At 43.4% G+C, this 24,809-nt stretch overlaps 1 protein-coding gene across 1 annotated transcript in view; it reads left to right on the forward strand.

Moving 5' to 3' along the window:
* Positions 1 to 24,809, forward strand: part of LOC137376786 (NADPH oxidase 3-like) — a 113,581-nt gene that overhangs the window by 36,702 nt on the left and 52,070 nt on the right. Inside the window, exons 7-10 of the mRNA XM_068045795.1 lie at positions 5,033 to 5,162; positions 18,356 to 18,448; positions 19,152 to 19,405; positions 24,011 to 24,173. Of these exons, the coding sequence (XP_067901896.1) occupies positions 5,033 to 5,162; positions 18,356 to 18,448; positions 19,152 to 19,405; positions 24,011 to 24,173 (640 nt within the window). The remainder of the gene's footprint in view (positions 1 to 5,032; positions 5,163 to 18,355; positions 18,449 to 19,151; positions 19,406 to 24,010; positions 24,174 to 24,809) is intronic.

Raw genomic sequence — 24,809 nt, forward strand, 5'->3', positions numbered from 1 at the left:
AGGCAGCAATTCTTAATTTTATCTTGCGCGAGGCTGCAATACTGACCGTCTTCAGGCCTCCAAGATGTAACACAGGTAGCTGCTCAGCAATAACAGCTAACCCCTACACACACGGCTCAAGACCCCCTTCCACCATCCCATCATTCGAGGTTAAAAGGCCTTCAATGAAAGCCATGGAACCACCCACAACACCGTTGAGCAAGCCATCAGCTGCCTCAGGCAAGGGTTTTGTTCCTTAGATCATTAGGGGGATCTCTGCAGTTCATGTCTGAGTCTCCGTGTTTGTGCCAGTGTGCTGTATCCGCCACAACCTCGCAATTCTGAGGGGCCAGCCACTAACTCCTGAGATCCAAAGGCCATGTTGGAGGGAGAAGGAGGAGGAGGCGGGGAGGAGACCACATCCATCACGTATAACTGAATAGAGCAAGAGGGACCGCATTGTGAGGCTTTGCTTCAGTTAAAGTGAGCTTCCCCACCCACAGCATGGACCCACCATTCATCAATAGTTCATTCATTTCAGACTCCCCATCACAGAGTTCCCTTGGCCAATGTCATTCAATAAAGACCAACAGCAAAAACCTTCCCTCAACAACTTTTTGCAGCAACACATCAGTCACACAAAATACCCAGAGCCAATTACACTGGTGCATCCCCTTAGTGTCTGTCTTGTGGGCGCCCTTGCCTGGCCGAGTGCTGCTACCCCAGTGGCTGCAGCATGGCCGTCTCTACCATCCTAGTTATACGACTCGCCAGAACACTCGTCCCAACACGGTTCAGGTAAAGACCATTCCACCGGTACAGCTCCCAATTTCCCCAGTACTAGTGCTAGTGCCCCATGAATTGAAACCCATTTCTTCTACACCAATCTTTGAGTCACGCATTTAGCTCTCTAATCTTATTTATCCTACTCCAATTTGCTTGTGACTCAGGTAATAATCCAGAGGTTATTATCTTTGAGGTTCTGCTTTTCAAATTAGCTCCTAGCTGTTCATACTCTCTATGCAGAACCTCTTTCCTAGTCCTATCTATGTTGTTGGTACCCACGTGGACCACAACTACTGGATCCTCCCCCTCCCACTGTATGTTCCTCTCCAGCCCAGAGTGGATGTCCCAAACCCTGGCACCGGGCAGGCAACACAGCTTTCTGGACTCTCGCTCTAGGCCGCAGAGAACTGTGTCTATCCCCCGACTACACTGTCTCCTACTACCACTACATTCCTATTTACTCCACCCATGTCTGCTGTACCGTGGTGCCATGGTCAGTTTTCTCAACCACCCTGCAGCCCTCGCTCTCATCCTTACAAGTAGAAAGAACCTCAAACCTGTTGGACAATTGCAAGGGCTGAGGCTCCACCACTTCTGCCTTTTCGATCCCCTTACCTGCCTCTCACACCCTCGTGTCCCTGACCACTGATCAAATCAGAAGACCCTATCCTATCGGGTGTGACTGCCTTCTGGAACAGAATGTCCAGGTAATTTTGCACCTCCCCCACCCCGACCAATGCATTGCAGTGTCTCCAGCTCATTGACTCTGAGCTGAAGCTCCTCTAGCAACAGACACTTACTGCAGATGTGGTTGCAGTGGATCACACTGGCATCTACCAGCTCCCACATACTGCAGCTACAACACATCAACTGCCCTGCCATCTTTATAATGTGTTAATTTATTTTTCTTAATTAATTCATACTATTAAGCTCCACTTCTAGTAAGCTTTACTACTGCTGGTAAACCTTACTACAACTAATAAGACCTGACAAATATATCACCCAAGTTTCAAAAGATTCTTATGGTTACTATTCCAATTAATGTTATACTACCCCAGTTAAAATTCTTTAGTTTAGATAAGAGAAAAAGAGAAAATGTTCACCAACCAATCACTAAAATTCTATGCTGGAACATCACACGTCAATTCCTCTTTCCCCCTCTGCACCAAATTCCCACATGAACCAAATTCCTACCTTCACACTTTGATTACATCTCACTCTGGCGAAGAAGTGGAAGCTGAGACAGTGGCCAGCAGACACTGCATTAAGGGTCGGTCTGGCAGTGCTGCCATGGAGGTGCCCACCACTTCTACAGTGGAAAGGATGGGCTCCAAGCTCTGTGCGATTCTCTGTGCCATGGTGAAGCTGGACTTCTCCATGCTCCTAGCCAGTGACTGGAGGTTATCTGGCAGGCCTGCCAATGCACTAAACATCTCGGTGTGCACGCTCATCAGTGTTTTCCTATAGTCTGCTCCAATGAGGCCCTCATCTGAGACCCCTGCAGCAGAACTGATGACCTTGCTGTCTGAAGACTTCACTCACAAACTCACTTATTTCCCTTGGCCTGGCTGCATCCCACTCATTCCAGGTGTCTCACCACATGCAGATTCCAACTCTATACTGGTCTCTCCAAAATATGCACTATGCAGGTATCTGAGCTGATGGTCCCGAGTGTCAGGTCAGACGACAGTGCTTCTTCCTCAAAGGTTTGTTGTTGCTCTTGCCCTTCAAATGAAATCATATTTGACTAACTTGATTGAGGTCTTTCATAAAGTAACAGAGAGGGTGATGAAGATAGTGCAGTTGATGTTGTCTTTCTGGACTTTCAAAAGGCTTTTGATAAATTGCACACAATAGACTTGTTAGAAAAATTGAAGCCCATAGGATTAAAGGGGCAGTGGCAACATGGAGACAAAATTGACTAAGGGACAGAGAGCAGAGAGTAATAGCAAACAGTTGTTTTTCAGACTGGAGGGAAGTGTACAGTAGAGATTCCAGGGATCAGTATTAGAACCACTGCTCATTCTGACATATTAATGACCTGGACTTTATTTTACAGGGCATAATTTCAAAGCTTGCAGATGACAAAATATTCAAAAATGTAGTAACAGTGAAGAAGATAACAACAGATTTCAGGAGGACTGAGACAGAATGGTGAAATGGGCAGACACATGGCAAACAAAATTTAATACAAAGAAGTGTGAAGTGATACATTTTGATAGGAAGAGTGAGGAATTGCAAAATAAATGAAACGGTACAGTTTTAAAGGAGGCGCAGGAACAGAGAGACCTGGCAGTGTACGCACTCAAATCTTTGAAGGTGCAGGACAAGTTGAGAAGGCTGTTAACAATGCATAAGGGATACTTGGTTTATAATAGAGGCATAATGTACAAAAGCAAGGAAGTAATGTGATATGATTTATAAATCACTGGTTAGACCCCAGTAGGAGTATAGCCCTGATCTTTACTGGGCAGTATTTCTATCTCAGTGGAGGGGAGAGTTCTGGGCAGACTCTCCACAGTGTGTGTATTTTTTTATTCAACAGGATCCCTGCCCAGAAGCCAACCTGATTGACAGGCTTGGTTCCTTGTCGGGCTGGAAACTCAGCACAAGAAGCTGCAGGCCAGGAGCAGACCCCAAGGCATGGATACTGCATGGCATGTAGGTTTGGAGGGTGATCATAGGGGATTGAAGACAGATCGTGGGGGGCGGGGGCAAAGATGGTGGGGGAAAGAGAACAAGGGCAGTTGGCGATCCTGAGGAGGGGGGAGGTGATAACCTATGGGGTATCCGATTGCAGTGGAGCAGGGTGTGCAGGGAGGGAAGCAAGTTAGTTTGGGTGGCTTGGAGGAAGTAGTCCTGCTCCTACTGGCTGAAAAGTCAGTTAATTCTTCCACGCAGCAGTCCTCACCTCCCTTTTAGCTGCTGAGATACCTGGGATCCAGGAAACACGACCGGCCAGGGTTAAACCGGGGAGAGATAAAATCTGAGGCAGGCAGCCTCATTGAAATGAACAACGTGCCTCCTGGGAGTGGGCGAAGTGAGAGGATTCGAGGAAGGTTGGGTTTAAGGCTAAGGGGAAAGAGAAGGGAAGTAGGATTAATCGGATGGCTATTTCAAAGAGCTGGCACAGGTGGAATGGGCTGAATGGCCTCTTTCTGTGCTGTATCATTCTTTGATTCTGTGATTACTCACTGGAATTTCAAACAGGTAGCACCAGTGTATCTTGGTACATAAAAGTCGCTGAAGTTCATACTATTGGGCACGAAAGTGACCTTTAATCATGTTAGTTGGTTTTTAATTGACATTATTTTGGCTTACCTGATTCTAGTTAAAGATTTTTTCCCAATTAAACAATCTATACATGGAAACAATCTTGGTATGAAGGGTTTTCTGTTATAAGTGATATCAAAATTTTGGGCGGCACAGTGGCGCAGTGGTTAGCACTGCAGTCTCACCGCTCCCGCAACCCAAGTTCAGTTCTGGGTACTGCCTGTGCAGAGTTTGCAAGTTCTCCCTGTGTCTGTGTGGGTTTCCGCCGGGTGCTCCGGTTTCTTCCCACAGCCAAAGACTTGCAGGTTGAGAGGTAAATTGGCTGTTGTGAATTGCCCCTAGTGTAGGTAGGTGGTAGGAGAATGGTGGGGATGTGGTAGAGAATATGGGGTTAATGTAAGCTTAGTATAAATGGGTGGTTTTTGGTCAGCACAGACTCAGTGGGCCAAAGGGCCTGTTTCAGTGCTGTATCTCTAAATAAATAAAACAGCATTAACCTACTGAGATGAGTTCTCTATTTACTATGAGTGATTAAAATATAACCTAATTGTTTTCAACGAGTTCACTTGTTTTGGGAGGGGGGACGGGAAAGCAAAGTTATCATAAGAAATTGAACTATACTATGGACATTTTTTTGGCTGCTCCATCATCAGCCAGCAGGAATTGCACTTCCTTTTTATTGCTGATTAGCAAGATTGTAGTCAATATGTTTTCTTTGCAAAAATAATTTGTTTCACCTGATAATTAAGCTATGTTAAATAAAATCTGATACTGAATATATTTTAAATGAAAATCAATAATGACAAAGAGGGTTAAAGAAAAATTATGAAGTTATCAGTGGGAGAAATAATGCAACAGATCTATATATCAGAAGCATTTTTGAAAATTATAGAAACATTAACAGCTTTTTTAAAAATTGTATTATTTTTTGAATTCCAAAGTCCTTCATAAAATATAGGCAGCAAACAGTTGATTAAGTGATCCTGTGTTCCAGGCGTATTGTTCGAGGACAAACTCCTCAGAGTCTTCAAGACCACAATGTTACATACTGCAAAGATCATTATGAAGAATGGGGAGACATCCCAGAATGCCCTTTACCACAATTTGCTGGAAATGAACCAGTAGTAAGTCAGTGTCTTTAAGCTAAGTTCAAATATCTATACATAAATATTAAGTATCTTTTTTATGGAGCCCTATGATGGCTTTTTGGATAAGAGAACCATGGATTTGTATGGCGCTAGCAAGGCCACATTATTTGCCTCAAAAACCTATCAGTGGCTTACTAGGCCACTTCACAGGGCATTAAAAATCAACCATGTAGCATGGACTACAGTCGAATGTGGAGAGGATAGTTTCCCTTCCCCTGAATGACATTTGTGAACTAAATGGGTTTTTACAACAATCCAACAGATTTCACAGTTACTTTTTCCTGATAGTAGCCAATAATTACCAGATTTATTATCGAATTCAATTTTACAACATGGTGCTTTTTGAGCTCAAAATCTTCAGAATACTAGATCACTATCATAGCCAGTACACTACCATAACTTATTTTACTGAGCCATGCAAGTCGGGATGATTGCACATTTGATCCCTGGCCTATGCTAAGTTATTCAACCTCTACCAGGCAACAATTGTGGTACTAAAACTGGTGTCAGAATCTAAGAAACATATCTTCACACAAAGGGTTATGGCTTAGGTGAGATGGTGGCGTAGTAGTAATGTTACTGGACTAGTAACCCAGAGACACAGACTAATGCTCTGGAGATACGGGTTCAAATGGTGGAATTTAAAACAATCTGGAATTGAAAGCTAATCTCAATAATGGTGCCATGAAACTATCATCAATTGTTGTAAAAAATATATGGTTCACTAATGTCCTTTATGGAAGGAAATCTGCTGTCCTTACCTGGTCTGGCCTGCTTGTGACTCCAGACCTATAGCAATATGGTTGACTCTTAACTGCCGTCTGAAATGACCTAGCAAAGCACTCAGTTGATCCTCTCCAGTGGATCTCTCCAGTACATCTCCTTCCTGTGCACAGACTGACCGCACCAGAGTAAGTCATTGTTGCTGTGCACGGTGATAGTCTTCCTCTTCTGATGTGATGTAAAACATATGCAATGCACATCCCATCCTGATCCTGTTGGTTTGAAAGTCTCCAAAATTTAGAGAACACTTTATCCACACAAGAGCTCTGTGCCAAATATTTGCCAGAGGAAATTGTAACACCAGCTGTAATAAATGAGCTTTTATTCAGATGGAACAATCACAAGTTTAAATACCCACCCAAATTGTAGCTCAATTTAGCCTCCATTTCATGAGACAGTTTCCTGAGCATGGGAAAGCCGTACAGGAGACATTAATTTAACACCTTATTAACTTTCAAAGGGCCAGCACCATGAACGTTAATTTACCATAACTATCCACCCTCCTGCACTAAATTAAAACCACAACTGCGGCGAGTAGTTTACTTGCATGCATCCAAACATACTTCCATTAAACCTGGAAGTGGGTGTGTTGTAGCCAGGGTACGATTGCAATCAAAAAGTGAATAAAAATTTGTGCATGTGAATCCCTCGGTCTCTTTGTTCCTCCAGCCCCTTTATAATTGTGCCATTCAGTTTATACTGCTTTTTGTTTTTTTTCCTTCCTGTTGAGTCTAAAGGGCGGCAAAGTGGCGCAGTGGTTAGCACCGCAGCCTCACAGCTCCAGCGACCCGGGTTCAATTCTGGGTACTGCCTGTGTGGAGTTTGCAAGTTCTCCCTGTGTCTGCGTGGGTTTCCTCTGGGTGCTCCAGTTTCCTCCCACAGCCAAAAGACTTGCAGGTTGATAGGTAAATTGGCCATTATAAATTGCCCCGAGTTTAGGTAGGTGGTAGGGGAATATAGGGACAGGTAAGGATGTGGTAGGAATATGGGATTAGTGTAGAATTAGTATAAATGGGTGGTTGTTGGTCGGCACAGACTCGGTGAGCTGAAGGGCCTGTTTCAGTGCTGTATATCTAAATCTAAATCATTTGGAAAATTTCAAAACTGAGATGGATAGATTTTTGTTAGGCAAGCTTATTAAGGGATATGGAATCAAGGTGGGTAGGTGGAGATAAGGTACAGACCAGTCATGATCTAACTGAATGGTGGAGCAGATTCGAGGGGCTGAAAGGCCTACTCCAGTTCCTGTGCTGATTCAACTAAAGAGGTTGTGGATTCCCTATGTTATATCTGATTGAACATGTGGTAAAAAAATGTAAAATATAAATTTTTGTGTTACAAAATATCTGAAAAAGATTTTATAATTGCAGTTTCACAACCTTTGTTTTGTTTTCAAATTCAATTTTGAGCATAGCTTATTGCTTTCTTGCAGGAAAGGCAGTATCACACCATAACGTAGGAACAGGAACAGGCCAATCAGCCCCCTCAAACTTTATATCGTAACTCTATTTACTGACCTTGGTTCCATATCTCTTAATATCCTTGACTAACAAAAATCTATGAAACTGAGTTTTGAAATTTTCCATTGATCTACCTTCAACAGCTTTTTGGGGGAGAGCGTTCCAGATTTCCACTACCCTTTGTCCAACAAGTGCATTCTGACATTACTTCTTAAGAGCCTCAAACACCTCAATTAGATCTCCCCTTAATCTTCTATATTCAAGGAAATATAAGCTTATTCTATGCAACCTGTGCTCATAAATTGGAGGCGGTGGCATAGTGGTATTATCACTGGACTAATAACCTAGAGACCCAGGGTATAGATCTGGAGACATGGGTTCGAATCCCACCACAGCAGAAGGTGCAATTTGAATTTAATTAATAAATCTGGAATTAAAAGCTAGTCTAATGATGGCCATGAAACCATTGCCGATTGTTGTAAAAACCCATCTGGTTCACTAATGTCCTTCAGGGAAGGAAATCTGCTGTCCTTACCTGGTCTGGCCTACATGTGACTCCAGACCCACAGCAATGTGGTTAACTCTTACATGCCCTCTGAAATGGCCTAGCAAGCCACTCAGTTGTATCTAACCGCTACGAAGTCAATAAAAAGGAATGAAACCGGACGGACCAACTGGCATCAACCTAGGCACCGGAAATGACAACGGCAAACACAGCCCTGTCGACCCTGCAAAGTCCTCCTTACTAACATCTGGGGGCTTGTGCCAAAGTTAGGAGAGCTGTCCCACAGACTAGTCAAGCAACAACCTGACATAGTCATACTCACGGAATCATACCTTACAGACAATGTCCCAGACACTGCAATCACTATCCCTGGGTATGTCCTGTCCTACCGGCAGGACAGACCCAGCAGAGGTGGTAGGACAGTGGTCTACAGTAGGGAGGGAGTTGCCCTGGGAGTCCTCAACATCGACTCCGGACCCCATGAAGTCCCATGGCATCAGGTCAAACATGGGCAAGGTAACCTCCTGCTGATTACCACCTACCGCCCTCCCTCAGCTGATGAGTCAGTACTCCTCCATGTTGAACACCACTTGGAGGAAGCACTGAGAGTGGCAAGGGCACAAAATGTACTCTGGGTGGGGGACTTCAATGTCCATCACCAAGAGTGGCTCGGTAGCACCACTACTGACCGAGCTGGCCGAGTACTAAAGGACATATCTGCTAGACTGGGTCTGCGGCAGGTGGTGGGGGAAGCAACACGAGGGAAAAACATACTTGACCTTGTCCTCAGCAATCTTCCTGCTGCAGATGCTTCTGTCCATGACTGTATTGATAGGAGTGACCACCGCACAGTCCTTGTGGAGACGAAGTCCTGCCTTCACATTGAGGATACCGTCCATCGTGTTGTGTGGCACTATCACCGTGCTAAATGGAATAGATTTCGAACAGATCTAGCAATGCAAAACTGGGCATCCATGAGGTGCTGTGGGCCATCAGCAGCAGCAGAATTGTACTCAACCACAATCTGTAACCTCATGACCCGGCATATCCCCCACTCCACCATTACCATCAAGCCAGAAGACCAACCCTGGTTCAAGAGTGCAGGAGGGCATGCCAGGAGCAGCACCAGGCATACCTCAAAATGAGGTGTCAACCTGGTGAAGCTACAACACAGGACTACTTGCATGCCAAACTGCGTAAGCCGCATGCAACAGACAGAGCTAAGCGATCGCATAACCAACGGATCAGATCTAAGATCTGCAGTCCTGCCACATCCAGTCGTGAATGGTGGTGGACAATTAAACAACTAACTGGAGGCGGTGGCTCCACAAATATCCCCATCCTCAATGATGGGGGAGCCCAGTACATTAGTGCGAAAGATAAGGCTGAAGCATTTGCAACAATCTTCAGCCAGAAGTGCCGAGTTGATGATCCATCTCGGCCTCCTCCTGAAGTCCCCAGCATTACAGATGCCAGACTTCAGCCAATTCGATTCACTCCGCGTGATATCAAGAAACGACTGAAGGCACTGGATACTGCAAAGGCTATGGGCCCTGACAATATTCCGGCAATAGTAATGAAGACCTGTGCTCCAGAACTTGTCACGCCCCTAGCCAAGCTGTTCCAGTATAGCTACAACACTGGCATCTACCCGGCAATGTGGAAAATTGCCCAGGTATATCCTGTCCACAAAAAGCAGGACAAGTCCAACACAGCCAATTACCGCCCCATCAGTCTACTCTCAATCATCAGTAAAGTGATGGAAGGTGTCATCAACAGTGCTATCAAGCAGCACTTGCTTAGCAATAACTTGCTCAGTGACGTTCAGTTTGATTCCACCAGGGCCACTCAGCTCCTGACCTCATGGTTCAAACATGGACAAAAGAGCTGAACTCAAGAGGTGAGGTGTGAGTGTCTGCCCTTGACATCAAGGCAGCATTTGACTGAGTATGGCATCAAGGAGCCCTAGCAAAACTGGAGTCAATGGGAATCAGGGGAAAAACTCTCAGCTGGTTGGAGTCATACCTAGCGCAGAGGAAGATGGCTGTGGTTGTTGGAGGTCAATCATCTGAGCCCCAGGACATCACTGCAGGAGTTCCTCAGGGTAGTGTCCCAGGCCCAACCATCTTCAGCTGCTTCATCAATGACCTTCCTTCAGTCATAAGGTCAGAAATGGGGATGTTCGTTGATGATTGCATAATGTTCAGCACCATTCGCGACTCCTCAAATACTGAAGCAGTCCGTGTAGAAATGCAGCAAGACCTGGACAATATCCAGGCTTGGGCTGATAACTGGCAAGTAACATTCGCGGCACACAAGTGCCAGGCAATGACCATCTCCAACAAGAGAGAATCTAACCATCTCCCCATGACAGTCAATGGCATTACTATCGCTGAAACCCCCACTATCAACATCCTAGGGGCTACCATTGACCAGAAACTGAACTGGAGTAGTCATATAAATACCGTGGCTACAAAAGCAGGTCAGAGGCTAGGAATCCTGCGGCGAGTAACTCACCTCCTGACTCCCCAAAGCCTGTTTAGCATCTACAAGGCACAAGCCAGGAGTGTGATGGAATAATCTCCACTTGCCTGGTTGGGTGCAGCTCCAACAACACTCCAGAAGCTCGACACCATCCAGAACAAAGCAGCCTGCTTGATTGGCACACCATCCACAAAAAACATTCACTCCCTTCACCACCAACGCACAGTGGCAGCAGTGTGTACCATCTACAAGATGCACCAAGGCTCCTTAGGCAACACCTTCCAAACCCGCGACCTCTACCACCTCGAAGGACAAGAGCAGCAGATGCATGGGAACATCACCAACTGCAAGTTCCCGTCCAAGTCACACTCCATCCTGACTTGGAACTATATCGCCGTTCCTTCACTGTCGCTGGGTCAAAGTCCTGGAGCACCCTTCCTAACAGCACTGTGGGTGTACCTACCTCACATGGACTGCAGCGGTTCAAGAAGGCAGCACACCACTACCTTCTCAAGGGCAACTAATAATGGGCAATAAATGCTGGCCTGGCCAGTGACGCCCACATCCCATGAATGAATAAAAAAATGTAAAAATTTAAAAAATTTTAACCCTATTAGCCCAGTACCATTCTGATGAATCCGTGCTGCACCCTCTCCAAGGCCAATTTCAGAGGCCCTTGAGATAAAGGTTCATATTCCATCAGCCTTTTTAATTAGTTTTGTACCTCTCCACTAGCTTTTAGTGATTTCTGTACTTGGACCATTAAATGGGCACTTTATCTATCAATGTCCTTTTGGAACTCTCTGCTCCATCGACACTAGTTACTGTGCAACCTAACTTGGGTCAGCAAATTTGGAAATACAGTTATCTATTCCTCCATCTAAGTCCTTTATAAATATAATGAAAAGCTGAATCCCCAGTACAGATCCCTGCAGGGTACCACCAGTTACATCTTGCCAGCTTGGGTTCATATACATCATCCCCACCCTCTCTCTCCTATCTCCTAACCAATTCCCTACAAGTGTCAATAAATTGTCTTCAATTCCATGTGCTCTCCTATTTACTAATAGTCTATTATGTGGAACATAATCGAATGCCTTTTATTTTGTGATACAGCACTGAAACAGGCCCTTCGGCCCACCGAGTCTGTGCCGACCAACAACCACCCATTTATACTAATCCTACATTAACCCCATATTCTCTACCACATCCCCACCATTCTCCTACCACCTACCTACAGTAGGGGCAATTTACAATGGCCAATTTACTTATCAACCTGCAACTCGTTGGCTGTGGGAGGAAACCGGAGCACCCAACGAAAACCCACATGATCACAGGGAGAACTTGCAAACTCCGCACAGGCAGTACCCAGAATCAAACCCAGGTCGCTGGAGCTGTGGGGCTGTGGTGCTAACCACTGCGCCACTGTGCCTTCTGGAGGTCCGTGTAATTAACATCCATAGCCAGTCCCTTATCTATCTTGTTCGTTACCTCCTCAAAATATTCAACTAGGTTTGTTAGACGTGACTTACCTTTTACACATCCATGCTGACTCTCTCTCTGATCAGTTCATGTCTGTTCAAATGCTCCGTCACTCTGTCCCAATAGATTCTCGTAACTTCATAGATTCGAGTAACAGACATTAGAAAATAGGCCTATTATTTTTGAGTTTATCTCTCCTGATTATCTTAATGAGGAGTCATTGGAAATTTTCCACTCCAAGGGGGCACTTACTGAATCATGAGAGTTTTGTAAGATCATGACTAAAGTATCAACAATTTCCTCACCTACTTCTTTTAATAACCTTGAGTGGAACCCATCAGGTCCTGAAGATCTGTCTATCTTTAGACTCACTATTTTCTCGATTACCATTTTCTTACTTATATCAAATCTAATACATTCCTCCCTTTTACTGACTTTTAGTTTCCCTAGTTTGTCTGGTACTTTATCCTCATCCTCCTCCATGAAGACCGATACAAAGTAAATATTTAACCAGTTTGTTATTCCATAATTTTCAATTACAATATCAACCATGTCTGCCTTTAAGTGGCCCACATTAACTTTAGTCACCTTCTTTATCTTAATATACTTGTAAATATTGTCAGATTTGGCCTTGGTATTCCTCAGAAGCTTTTTCTCTTGTTCCCTTTTTGCAGCTCTTACTATTTTCTTTGTACCCCTTTACTGTTCGTTATATCTCTCCCTGTCTGCAGGATCACTACTGTTCTCCGCATTCACATAAACCCCTTCTTTTAGTTTTATATTGACCAAGGTTGTTTAATTACACAAGTTTAGCTCTTGGACTTCAGGGGGTATGTATAGCTCTTGTTTTCTACCAAATACCTCCCTAAGCACATCTCACAGTTCATATGTAATTTTATCCCTTATAGTACTACCCAGTCTGATGGTCAAGTTCTGGCAATTCCCTCCTAAGTCAACATTACCAAAATTTAAAACCTTCGTCGGTGACTTGCCCTTCTTCCTCTCAACCCTGATATCGAATTTTGTTTAATTCATTCACGGGATGTGGGCATTGCTGGCAGGGCCAGCATTTATTGCCCATCCCTAATTTCTCTGAAGAAGGTGGTGCTGAGCCAACCTCTTGAACTGCTGCAGTCCATGTGGTGAAGGAACTCCACAGTGCTGTTTGGGAGGGCGTTCCAGGATTTTGACACATCAAGGGTGCAGGAAGAGCAATATATTTTGAAGTCAAGATGGTCTGTGACTGGGAGGGGAACTTGGAGGTAGTGATGTTCCTATGCGCTTGCTGTCCTTTGACCTTCTAGTTGGTAGAAGTCACAGGTTTGGAAGCTGCTGTTAAAGAAACCTTGGCAAGTTGTTGCCATGCATCTTATAGATGATACACACTTCAGCCACAATGCATCAATGGCGGAGGGAGTGAATGTTTAAGCTTGTGGATGGGATGCCAATCAAGCGGGCTGCTTTATCCTGGATGGTGTCAAGCTTCTTGAGTGCTGTTGGAGCTGCACCCATCCTGGCAAGTGGGGAGTATTCCATCACATTCTTGCCTTGAGCCTTGTAGGTGGTGGAAAGTCTTTTAGGGTCAGGTGATGAGTGACTCACTGCAGAATACCCAACCTTTGACTTTCTGTTGAAGCCACAGTATTTATATGGCTGGTCCAGTTAAGTTCCTGGTCAATGGTAACCCCGAAGATGTTGATGGTGAGGGATTTATGATGGTAATGCTGTTGAGTGTCAAGGGAATGTGGTTAGATTCTCTTTTTTTGGAGATGGTAATTGCCTGACATGAATATTACTTGTCAATTATCAGCCCAAGCCTGAATGTTGTCCAGGTCTTGCTGTGTGCAGGCAGAGACTGTTTCATTATCTGAGGTGTTGTGAATGGAACTGAAGCATGTGCAATCATCAATGAGCATCCCCACTTCTGACCTTATGCTGTCATAAGGTCGACAGCTGAGTAGTACTGGCGGAACCCAAACTGAGCTGGTTTTTGGCGAGCAGGTGCCACTTGATAGCACTGTCAATGACCCCTTTCATCACTTTGATAGGGCAGTAACTGTCTGCATTGGATCGGTCCTGTTTTTTATGGACATGACATACGTGGACAATTTTTCACTTTGTCAGGTGGACACCAGCATTATAGCTGTACTTGAACAACTTGGCCTAGTTCTGGAGCACAAGTCTTCAGCACCACAGCCAGGATATTCTGACAATTCAATATTTTCATGGTCACCATTACTGATACTAGCTTTTATTACAGATTTATTTATCGAACTGAATTTAAATTCCCCAGATTCATGGTGGGATTTGAGCTCATGTCTCTGGATCATTAGTCGAGGTCTCTGGATTACTAGCCCAGTACCATAACCACTATGCTACCGTACACCTATGAACTCAATCATGTTTTAGCTACTGTTAGCTAGGTTTTCCATTACTTTAGATTGTTGACTAATTCATGCTCATTACTCATCATTAAATCTAATATGGCCTGTTCAGATTTGGGACAAGTTATTAAGTTAAGAAGCCAAGAAGAAGGTGAAGGTGTGGGATAACTGCAAGGTTAAAAAGAGTAAAATGTAAGTTAAAACAGGAGATACTGATGAGGTGGCACCAAGGCTTGAGTTTTAAAAGCAGAGCAATTATCGGAGGAAGACAAGAGGAGGTCCTGAAAAGAATGATTTAGAGTAGGAGACAGTGTGGTGAGTTTTAATTTCAACACAGTGTGGATGCAGGGATGAGGAAAAACACAGTCTTGAACATCAGAAAGAACAAGAAAGGAAGATTCAGAGGAGATTGACTACAGCAGCATTGATAAAATAAAGGTTGCAACAGAGAAAGGTTGGAAGCTACAAGGTGGTTGAGGTATTGCAAATTAAATGATATGGTTTTTCTTGTAAGCTGTCCATTACCTCCCCAGATATGGGAGCAGTTTTTGGATCTTGGACAGATGTGATCTGTATGGAAAGTTAATAATTCTTGAGGGGAAAGGAAGTATGAAAGAGAAAAACAAGTTTCTTGGAGCTTTGGCATTGCAGGATCAATGAAAATTGCACTTGAGGTCAGAGTGAGGTCGCGAATGTCAATAGATGAAGGATTAAGGATACAGCCATCAATAATAAAATAATATAGTTAGACTTGCAAAAGACATGAAGAACCATGTATGATGGAAGAAGATATTTGTTGCCCAACTGAATGGCATTGTGAAGATCAAGATGTAGTGAGGGCTGTGCAAGGAGACTGGAGGTTGTGGATATGAATGGAATTTGAATGAAATTGATGAATTAAATCAGCAACTAAAAATTAGGATTAAATGAATAAATTAGGTCATTGATGTGAAGCAGGGACAGATTAGGAGAGTGCACAGAGCCCTGAGGAACATTTGAGTTAGTGAAAAAAAATTTAGTGCATGAGCACAGATAGTGATTTGAGAAGAAACAATATTGCCATGAATATACCTTTGGTGGGAGACCGTAAATAGTAATCTCTTTTAATCAGCTCTCAGTTGGAGTATCTTTCAGAGGGAGATAGAGCTTTGGAGCAACATTAGAATCATTGGCCTGGATTTTTAGTTAACCTGCCTGGAGTGTGGGTCAGGAAGGCGTGGTGATCCCAAAAATCAGGATTTCCCCACATGCTGTGGAATTTTAACTTCACAGCGTTCACATGATATCGCCAATGGGTTCCCCGCCCGGAAGCCAGGCTGGGCTTCCAGTCGGTCGATGGAGGCTGCAGGACCAGGTAAGTCCAAGCTACGGAGGGGAATACTTTCGGAGTGTGGAGAGGGGACCAATCCACGGGGAGAGGGGGTCGATCCTGGAGTGGGAGCAGGGGACGGGGAATTGATCTCGGCGAGAAAACCCAACCAACAACAGCAAAATTCAAAAAGGTTAATGACAACAATACTCACTGGCTTATTATCATATTTAAAGTACTGACCTGCCCCCTTGCAACAGGTTGATCTCCTGCCAAGCTTATCGCCTCAGTTAAAGCCAGAAGTGGGTGCTTTGGAGGTGGGTTTGGGTCAGGAATCTGATTTTTTAGACTTTAACACCCCCACCTGACCCAAACCTGCTTGTTTGTATTGGTTAAAGTTCCCCCATAGAATCTTACAGTATGTATAATGTTATGGAACTCGCTGCTACTTGCTTGGCTTCCTTTTCAGTTGTTGAATAATGTTTAGAATTGATTAATTATGAAACTACAAGCGTTATCTTCTTCTTCTTCTTCTTTGGCCTCCTTGTCTTGAGAGACAATGGGTATGTGCCTGGAGGTGGTCAGTGGTTTGTGGAGCAGCGCCTGGAGTGGCTATAAAGGCCAATTCTAGAGTGACAGACTCTTCCACAGGTACTGCAGATAGAATTGGTTGTCGGGGCTGTTACACAGTTGGCTCTCCCCTTGTGCTTCTGTCTTTTGTCCTACCAACTGCTAAGTCTCTTCGACTCGCCACACTTTAGCCCCGCCTTTATGGCTGCCCGCCAGCTCTGGCGATCACTGGCAACTGACTCCCACGATCAATGTCACAGGACTTCATGTCGCGTTTGCTGTAAAGCGGAGACATGGACGGCCGGTGGGTCTGATACCAGTGGCGAGCTCGCTGTACAAAGTGTCCTTGGGGATCCTGCCATCTTCCATGCGACTCACATGGCCAAGCCATCTCAAGCGCCGCTGGCTCAGTAGGGTGTATCTGCTGGGGATGTTGGCCGCCTCAAGGACTTCTGTGTTGGAGATACGGTCCTGTCACCTGATGCCAAGGATTCTCCGGAGGTAGTGAAGATGGAATGAATTGAGACGTCGCTCTTGGCTGACGTACGTTGTCCAGGCATCGCTGCCGTAGAGCAAGGTACTGAGGACACAGGCTTGATACACTCGGATATCTACTTATTATTTAAAAATCTTTGGGATATGTCTTACTTCCTATTGGCGCAACTTTAAGTCACAGTTTTGTTTCAAATTGCTGGGATTATAATGACACACTTATGGCATTCACCAATATTATTTGTTAAAAATCCAGCAATTTGTAGACTAAAGGAAATACATCATGAGTTCCAATTTTCCACAAATTGCGAGAGGATTTCCACTGCTCCTCCTTTAGGATTCCCAAAGCTGATAAAAGTCCTTTTCACAGTGAGGTTCCCTCTGAACTTAATGCTGAGCTTGAAATTGCTGGGTTCTCGAGGTAATATGAAATTTTCCTGCTGCAGCTATTTAGGGGTGATAATTAATGTCATAGAAGATGCTGGTAATTATATGATTTATAGTCCTGTCTCAACCAGGGACATCCAGTAGGCTGTGCAATCTCATTCCTGCAGGTAGAAAATTGTTTTTAGAGATTTCTTTTTTCTTTTTATCAGTTTTGGTAGTATTTTTGTGTCAGTCTTGCCATTCACATGCCTGTTAGTGTCAGAAGGCAATATTTTTTCGGATGCAAAGCCATTTCAACACTCAGAAATGTCAATTAGATAGATTTATTTCAGAAAATAACATTTTGTGTTCAAGTATATGGTTAATGCAGCATTCTTTAAAGATGACTTTGTACCTATGCTTCCCAAAGTTCTCCAAACTGGGGCTTTCGTTGCCTCATGTCTGGGTCTGATGTAGATTAATTGATCAATATTGATTGCTACGATTAGGCAACAAACCCATTATCATTTTATCACATGACCACCAAGGTGGTCTAAGGTGAACTAAATTGTGGTCTTTTCTCATCTAGAAATTGCTATATTCCTATGAAAGCAGCGTAATGGTATACCCACTGGGTGTTGCACTATTCTTGATCATAATGGACAGAGCTGTTTCTATACTTCATGGGCACGAATGCTTGTACATTTCATACACCTGCCCTGCCATTCACTCATTAAATTCTCAAGAAACAACACAATAATCCCCAGACACATCTTGTTCTCGGCTTCTGTTTGGTAATTAACTTTTTTTCTTATTTTTCTTTCTGTCTCTTTTTTCTCCCTAATTCATTCCCTCTTTCCCCCTCTTTATTTCCCTGTTTCAAACTCGAACTCTTCAACCTATTTCCTCTTCGATCGCTCACTCTGTTTTTTTCTCTATCCTTTACTTTCATTTGTTAAGGAGGTAGACAACAGGACATTATGTTCATGAGGTCCCAGATACGACACTGACATCACTGCGACATTATCCTATCAAAATTCCAGCAATTTGCAGCTCAAGTATAGTGCGATATCAACGTTGAGCTAAAAAGTTCAATTATCATCACTGACTGCCAAACCTGCCTTTGCAGCAATTTCTGGACCAATAATTATATTGCAAATTGCAGAGTGTGGCTGCTTTAAAAATTCATTATATTCTATTCCATTAAAATTACAAAAAACAATATAGCTCAGAAAGGACCTCAGCAAATCAAAAAGTGAGGCAATTTCTCCAGTGACAATGAAAAAGCTTTTTATTGAGCTGGTTTGAGCAATACTTTTACACTTTCTTTTCAGACCTGGAAATGGGTTTTGGGCCCTGTCTTGCTGTACATTTGCGAAAGATTGATTCGGTTTTGCAGATCTCTGCAAAAAGTTGTGATTACAAAGGTAAAGACTGGTTTTTAAACCTTTTCAGGAGCACTTGTTTACATACCTGCATATTATCATTTGTTCTGTACTCAGAAATCATCTCATCTGACAGATTCGCATTTGCCCTCCTTTGTGTTGGACCACGGTTTATTTTTTTAATGTACTTGACCCAGCAGCCAGTGATAAATCTCATTGCAACTGATGGTGACACATGGTGTATCAGGTGGTCCTATGACTGATGTGTGTAACCTCTAGATTCTGTCATCGCAGAACTTGCTGCTGCTCGACCAAATATTAAGAAAAAGTCATTGACATTGACAGGTTTGGTTAGTTGGCTTTCCCGTTACCCTGATGAATAAATTATAGCTATAGTACAGTTAGTACAATAAATATTGAAACAATGTACAAAATATTTTTCAACGAAGGTTGACAGACAGGAGCCATAGTGCAAGCCACCATCAAGTCTGAAGGATGAAAATGAAGATCAGGAAGTAGTGATTAGCTGATACCAAGCTTAGATTTTAAAGACCTTTTAAATTTTTAAATTAAAAGTGAACCTTTATCATATTTTTCTAAGCTAAGATTCAACATTAACATCTCTAAGAGCTGATGAACCTTTTGATTTTGCAATGAAATGCTGTAAATATAGGTAATATATACAATACCTTACATGACTATTCACGTTAAGAACTTAACTTTTACTCATTCTTTTGATGGACAGGTGATAGTACATCCCTCCAGGGTTCTTGAGCTTCAGATGAAAAAGCATGGCTTTAAAATGAAGCCCGGTCAGTACATCTTCCTGCATTGTCCTTCAATATCTCGCTTTGAATGGCATCCATTCACATTAACCTCTGCTTCTGAAGAAGACCACTTTAGTATCCACATGAGAGCACTGGGAGACTGGACATGCGCACTGTATGAGGCCTGTGGAGCTAATTTAAGAGGATTTCAGGAAGCATGGAAGATGCCAAGGTTTACATTTTGAGATATTTGTGTACCTATTTTGCTAGTTTCGTCACAGTAAGTGATAAATAATGAAAGTAGTAGGACTTTGACTATTTCTATTAATTTAACATATTATAGATCTCTAGTAAATGGAATGTAATGCAATATGCAAACATGACAGGTGCTCAAAAAAATGTTTTCTCTTCCTCTGCTGAACATACTGGCCGGAATTTTACGCCGCCGCAGTGGGTCGGATGGTGGCGTGGGGGACGGCGTAGAATTGAGCGGCAGGCTCTGGGAGGCCTAACCGCCCTGATTCCGCCTCCGACCAGTTTACGGAGATCCGGCGGGGGTTCCGGGGGTGAGAAGCGGCCCGCCCGCCCGAGGCCAATCAACACCCTTAAGGGGCCACTTAACAGCCACTTAAGGGCCCTCGCCCACCTCCACGGGTATTTTACCCGTGGCAAGCGAGTGTGCCGGGGACATGAAAGGCCGCCCAGCTATAGCTACCGGCCTTTCCGCACCCCGGGATGGGGGTGGGGTGGGGGGTGGTGGCCTGGCAATCAGGCACAGGGTGCCCGATTGAGCGCCGCCCCCGCCTCCCAACCCAACCCCGGGATCCAAGACGCCCCCCCCACTCCCCCCAAACAACCACCCTAGCCTCACCAGGTCACGACCGATTCCCCTGGTGAGGCAGCCCAAACTTACCTTCAGTCCCGGCTCCTTGGTATTCTCCTCGGTCGGTTGGGCTGCAGTCCCAGCTGTGGCCACCGCTCCCGGTGGCGCCCGCTGATTGGCCGGCAGCTCACTGAGGCGGGACCTCCTCCCTCAAGTGGGTGGAAGTCCAGCCTCGGACCAATTAAAGCCTAGGGATCCGTAAAATATGGACGGATCCCTAGGCTGGGCGGAAGAGGGCTCGGCACTGACATTTACGTCGGAGTCTGGCTCCCGTCTGCCCAGCGTAAAATTCCGGTCACTGTGACAGTGGTGTAGTGGTAATGTCACTGAACTGGTAATCTAGAGGCTCAAACAATGCCCTGGTCCCACATGTACCCACCACAGCAGCTGGTGTAATTTAAATTCAATTAATTAATAAAAATTCAATTAATTTAAAAGAAAATCTGGAAGTGCAGGCTAGTCTCTGTAATGGTGCCATGAAACTATCATCAATTGTCCTCAGCCACATCTGTTGTGATACACTGTGCCCTCTTGCCTTGGGAGGCCCATAAAATCCTGCCGAGTAAGTGTTACCAGGCTATTTAAACAATTAGCGCATCACCAAGGGCCTTCATTTAATTTTCATGCATGCACACTTTCATGTACAAATCATCAGCTGGGGATTGTTACGACCGAGGTGGGAAGAGTGCACTGTTTCTTCTAGTGCCACTTCTCCATGGTCACAACATATATTTAAACAAGTTCCCACTTACCAATATGGTCAATCATTGACTCTATTTTTATCCCAGAATAAAACATACCAACCTTTAATAAACAACAAAATTATCAGTTTATTTTAAAAACAAGTCTTAACCAGTAATGAAGCAAAGAATAAACACACAGATTGAAATATTAAAGTTCCCTTTTAACCTTAGCTCCTCACATACACACACACACACACACCGCTGCTTAACTGGGGAAAAAAGGGATTTTTGTTTTTAGAGATCTGTTACAGACAAAAAAAAACACTTGGGCTGAATACTTGCTCATTCTTGAAGAAACAGCAGATGAAATACGTTGTGTTCCAAAACTGGCATACAGCCTATCCTCCGAGTACACATAGATGGGTCACTGGGATCTTTTAGAACAGTTCTTTTTAGACAGCATTGAGAATTAATTTACCAGGCCATTCTTCAAAGACAGGAGACAAGGCAAGTTGACACAGTGGACTTCTCGGGTCTTTTAGAGAGGTGCTGGAAAGCTCAGCTGGGGTGTGGTCTTCTCTCATTCCTTGAGAATTCTCTCTTTAGAAGTTCTCTCCCCTTTTTATACAGTTCAACCTCAACTCAAAACAATTCAAAAGTGAAACCGCCATCAATCTTGACCTGTCACTTCTTTGTAAATAACTTCTCCAGGTGTCAAAGTTCTCTGTTGTTTATTGAGCTGGAAGTTAGATGGTTTCCCGAAAAGGCTTGTTGTTGTTGTTGCTGGAAGTCAGGTGGTTTCCCAGAAAGGCTTGTTTTCCTCACAAGACCTCTCAGTGCCCTTTTAAAAAACATTTCCAGGGATTGTTTTCCAAAGTCAAGTGGCCTTTACATGACCCCCTTTGAAAACCCCAAAGTTTAACATTTCTTCAATCTTTCAAAAATGAATCCTCAAATAAATATATTTAACAAAACACAGAGGCACTTTCGTAACAAGGTCAAGAGTGGGAATGCTAGCTGATTTACCTCCTTCCTTATCCAGATGTGCTGACTCCATTTGTAGCAGCAGCTCTGACTGATTTTCCCCTCTCGAGGGACAATCTCAACCCAGAACAGGAATCGAACCAAAGACCTCCTGATACAGCCTGACGGACTGAACATTGAGTTCAATAATTTCAGAGCATGATGCCGCCCCCCCCCCCCCCCCCACCTTTTTATGTTTAGTTATTTTTTCTTTTTTTCTTTTTTATTTGGTTATTTTATTTTAGGTTTTTCAGTTTGTTTAGTTTGTTTCTACTGTGCCTACCCACTGTTTCTGTTTCTTTGATGTTTGTGCTTGGAGTGCTATGTGCTTTACAGTCAATTCACACCCTCTCTGTACTAATGCTTTGTCTTTCATCACACCATTAACATACCGTTTGCCTTCGTTCCATGACCTTCTGGTCAGTTATTCTCTGTGACCGTGTCCTATCAACACCTCTTTTGTTATCTCTTGCCCCACCCCCTGCTTTACTTGCTTAAAACCTTATACATTTCTAATATTTGTCAGTTCTGATGAAGGATCACTGACCTGAAATGTTAACTTTGCTTCTCTCTCCACAGATGCTGCCAGACCTGCTGAGTATTTCCAGCATTTCTTGTTTTTATTTCAGATTTCCAGCATTTGCGGTAATTTGCTTTTACCTCCTGATCTGTATGGTTTTACATTGGTTTTCTATTATGTCAGCAAAAAAGATAATTCATATGAAATCAGAAAGTGATATTGTGCAAACCATTGTTTAATTATTTTCACCCTTGGTGTATCAGCTAATTGAGCATCAAATGGGGATCAAACTTGCATAGTCAGTTCCACACTGGACAAATATTTGTGCCAACTGAGTATTGGGGAATTTAACAGCACTTTAAATTTCAGTACAACTTTGGAGATCTAAGAAGTAGATCAAACGTGCCCTGTAGCTAACTTCAGCCCTCTTAGCATAACCAGAATGTTAACTTAACTGTTACAGGATAAATGTAGGACAAATAAGGTCAAAGAAGTGAAACATATAGCAAGTACATCATATATAGCAACATTTGCAAATTTTTATGTAGGACTGTTCATTTAGAGTCATAGACAGATACAGCACCGAAACAGGCCCTTCAGCCCACCAAGTCCATGCTGACCACCAACCAACCATTTATCCTAATCCTACATTAATCCCATTTAGTTCCGTCTCACATCCCCACCTTCCCTCAATTCTCCTACCACCTATCTACACTAGGGGCAATTTTTACAATGCCAATTTACCTATCAAACCACAAGTCTTTGGCACATGGGAGGAAATCAGAGCACCCAGAGGAAACCCACACAGTCACAGGGTGAACTTGCAAACACTGCACAAGCAGTACCCAGAACCAAACCCAGGTCACTGGAGCTGTGAGGCTGCGGTGCTAGCCACTGCACCACTGTGCTGCCCATTTAATCTCACTGCCTTTGATTTAGTATATCAGAAAGACAGCAGATTGCTTGTTTTAAGAAATATAATTTTCATGCAGGAAGAAGGGACGTTCCATACCAATCAAGGTATTTATCTGCTGGTATAATAACATCATACTGTGACTTCATGTATTCAATTCTCAAGTCTGTTAGCCTCATATTATAGGATTGATTTGCAAGGCATGAGATCTTTGGCGGAGTCTTGCTCAATGGGAACAGGCATCAGAGAATTGAGTGCAGCATGCCCAATTCACGGTGGTCCCAATTTTCCAGTGATTCATTTTAATATTTTAATTGCTGGAAAATTAGCCATATCATGCATTGGATGGCTTATCTCTGTGCCCAATACTCCAATTTGTGCTCCAGAACAGCAAGGCTTTATATGACTCGAAGATGTGGCACATGTTACCTGTTGATCCCTGATAAATAAACCATTTAAACACTGTCCCTCAGCTTCCCTGCTGCCTAGTGTAGCACTAAGGCTTACCAGGAAATCCCTGATTTGATTGCTAATCTGTGCTGAGTATACAATAATATTTCAATATGGTTAGGCTAAAAGAAAGACTGAGGTTCAGAATTATTCTATGTTGGAATATCAAGTCTGCCTTTATTAAAAACAGTTCATTTAATATAATAATGCATTACCCAAAATTTTTAGGAATACTTCATGATATATCCTATAAACGTCAGGCTGTTTAAAGTAACTGAAAAGTGAGGCTGTTAGCAATGGGTACATTATGTACTTATGTATCTGCACTCTTCAAGCCACTGTGCATATTTTTTTGTGTGTTACAGAGTTGCAGTTGATGGCCCATTTGGAACCGCCTGTATAGATGTGTTCTATTATGAAGTTAGTGTGTTGATTGCTGCAGGAATTGGAGTGACCCCCTTTGCCTCTGTATTGAAATCCATTTGGTATAAATATAGTCAACCAACAATGACAATGAAAGTAGAAAGGGTAAGTTATTTCAGTGCTCATATTGTTTTATCCAGAAAGCAGACAAAGGATATTAACACAAGTCCTCGTGATAAGAAACTGACTGAACACTGCTCACATAAGTGAACTGAGTAGCTATCAGTCACAAGTTATACAGATAATATATTACACATGGGATATACGTTCCGATTAGTAATGCTCAATACATTTAAATGCTTAATGTGCTCATACTATATTCCTCCTGTGCTATTTTTAGTCAGACAGTAAATTTCAACCAGAAGTTCTGAATAGATGATCCATCTGAGCCTTCTTCCCCAGTCCTCACCATCACATAAGCCAGTCTTCAGCCATTTTGATTCACTCCACATGATATCAAGAAAATGCTGAGTACAGCAAAGGCTGAACAACATCTTGGCTGTAGTGCTAAAGACTTGTGCGCCAGAAGTAGCTGCACCGCTAGCCAAGTTGGTCTACTACTGCTACAACACAGGCATCTACCCTACATAATGGAAAATTGCCCACATATGTCCCCTGTACAAAAAGCAGGACAAATCTAATCCAACCAATTACTGTCCCATCAGTCTACTCTCAATCATCAACAAAGTGATGGAAGGTATCATCAATAGTGCTGCCAAGTGGCACTTACTCACCAGTAAC

The sequence above is a fragment of the Heterodontus francisci genome, chromosome 13 (assembly GCF_036365525.1).
Source record: "Heterodontus francisci isolate sHetFra1 chromosome 13, sHetFra1.hap1, whole genome shotgun sequence".
Classification (NCBI taxonomy): Eukaryota; Metazoa; Chordata; class Chondrichthyes; order Heterodontiformes; family Heterodontidae; genus Heterodontus; species Heterodontus francisci.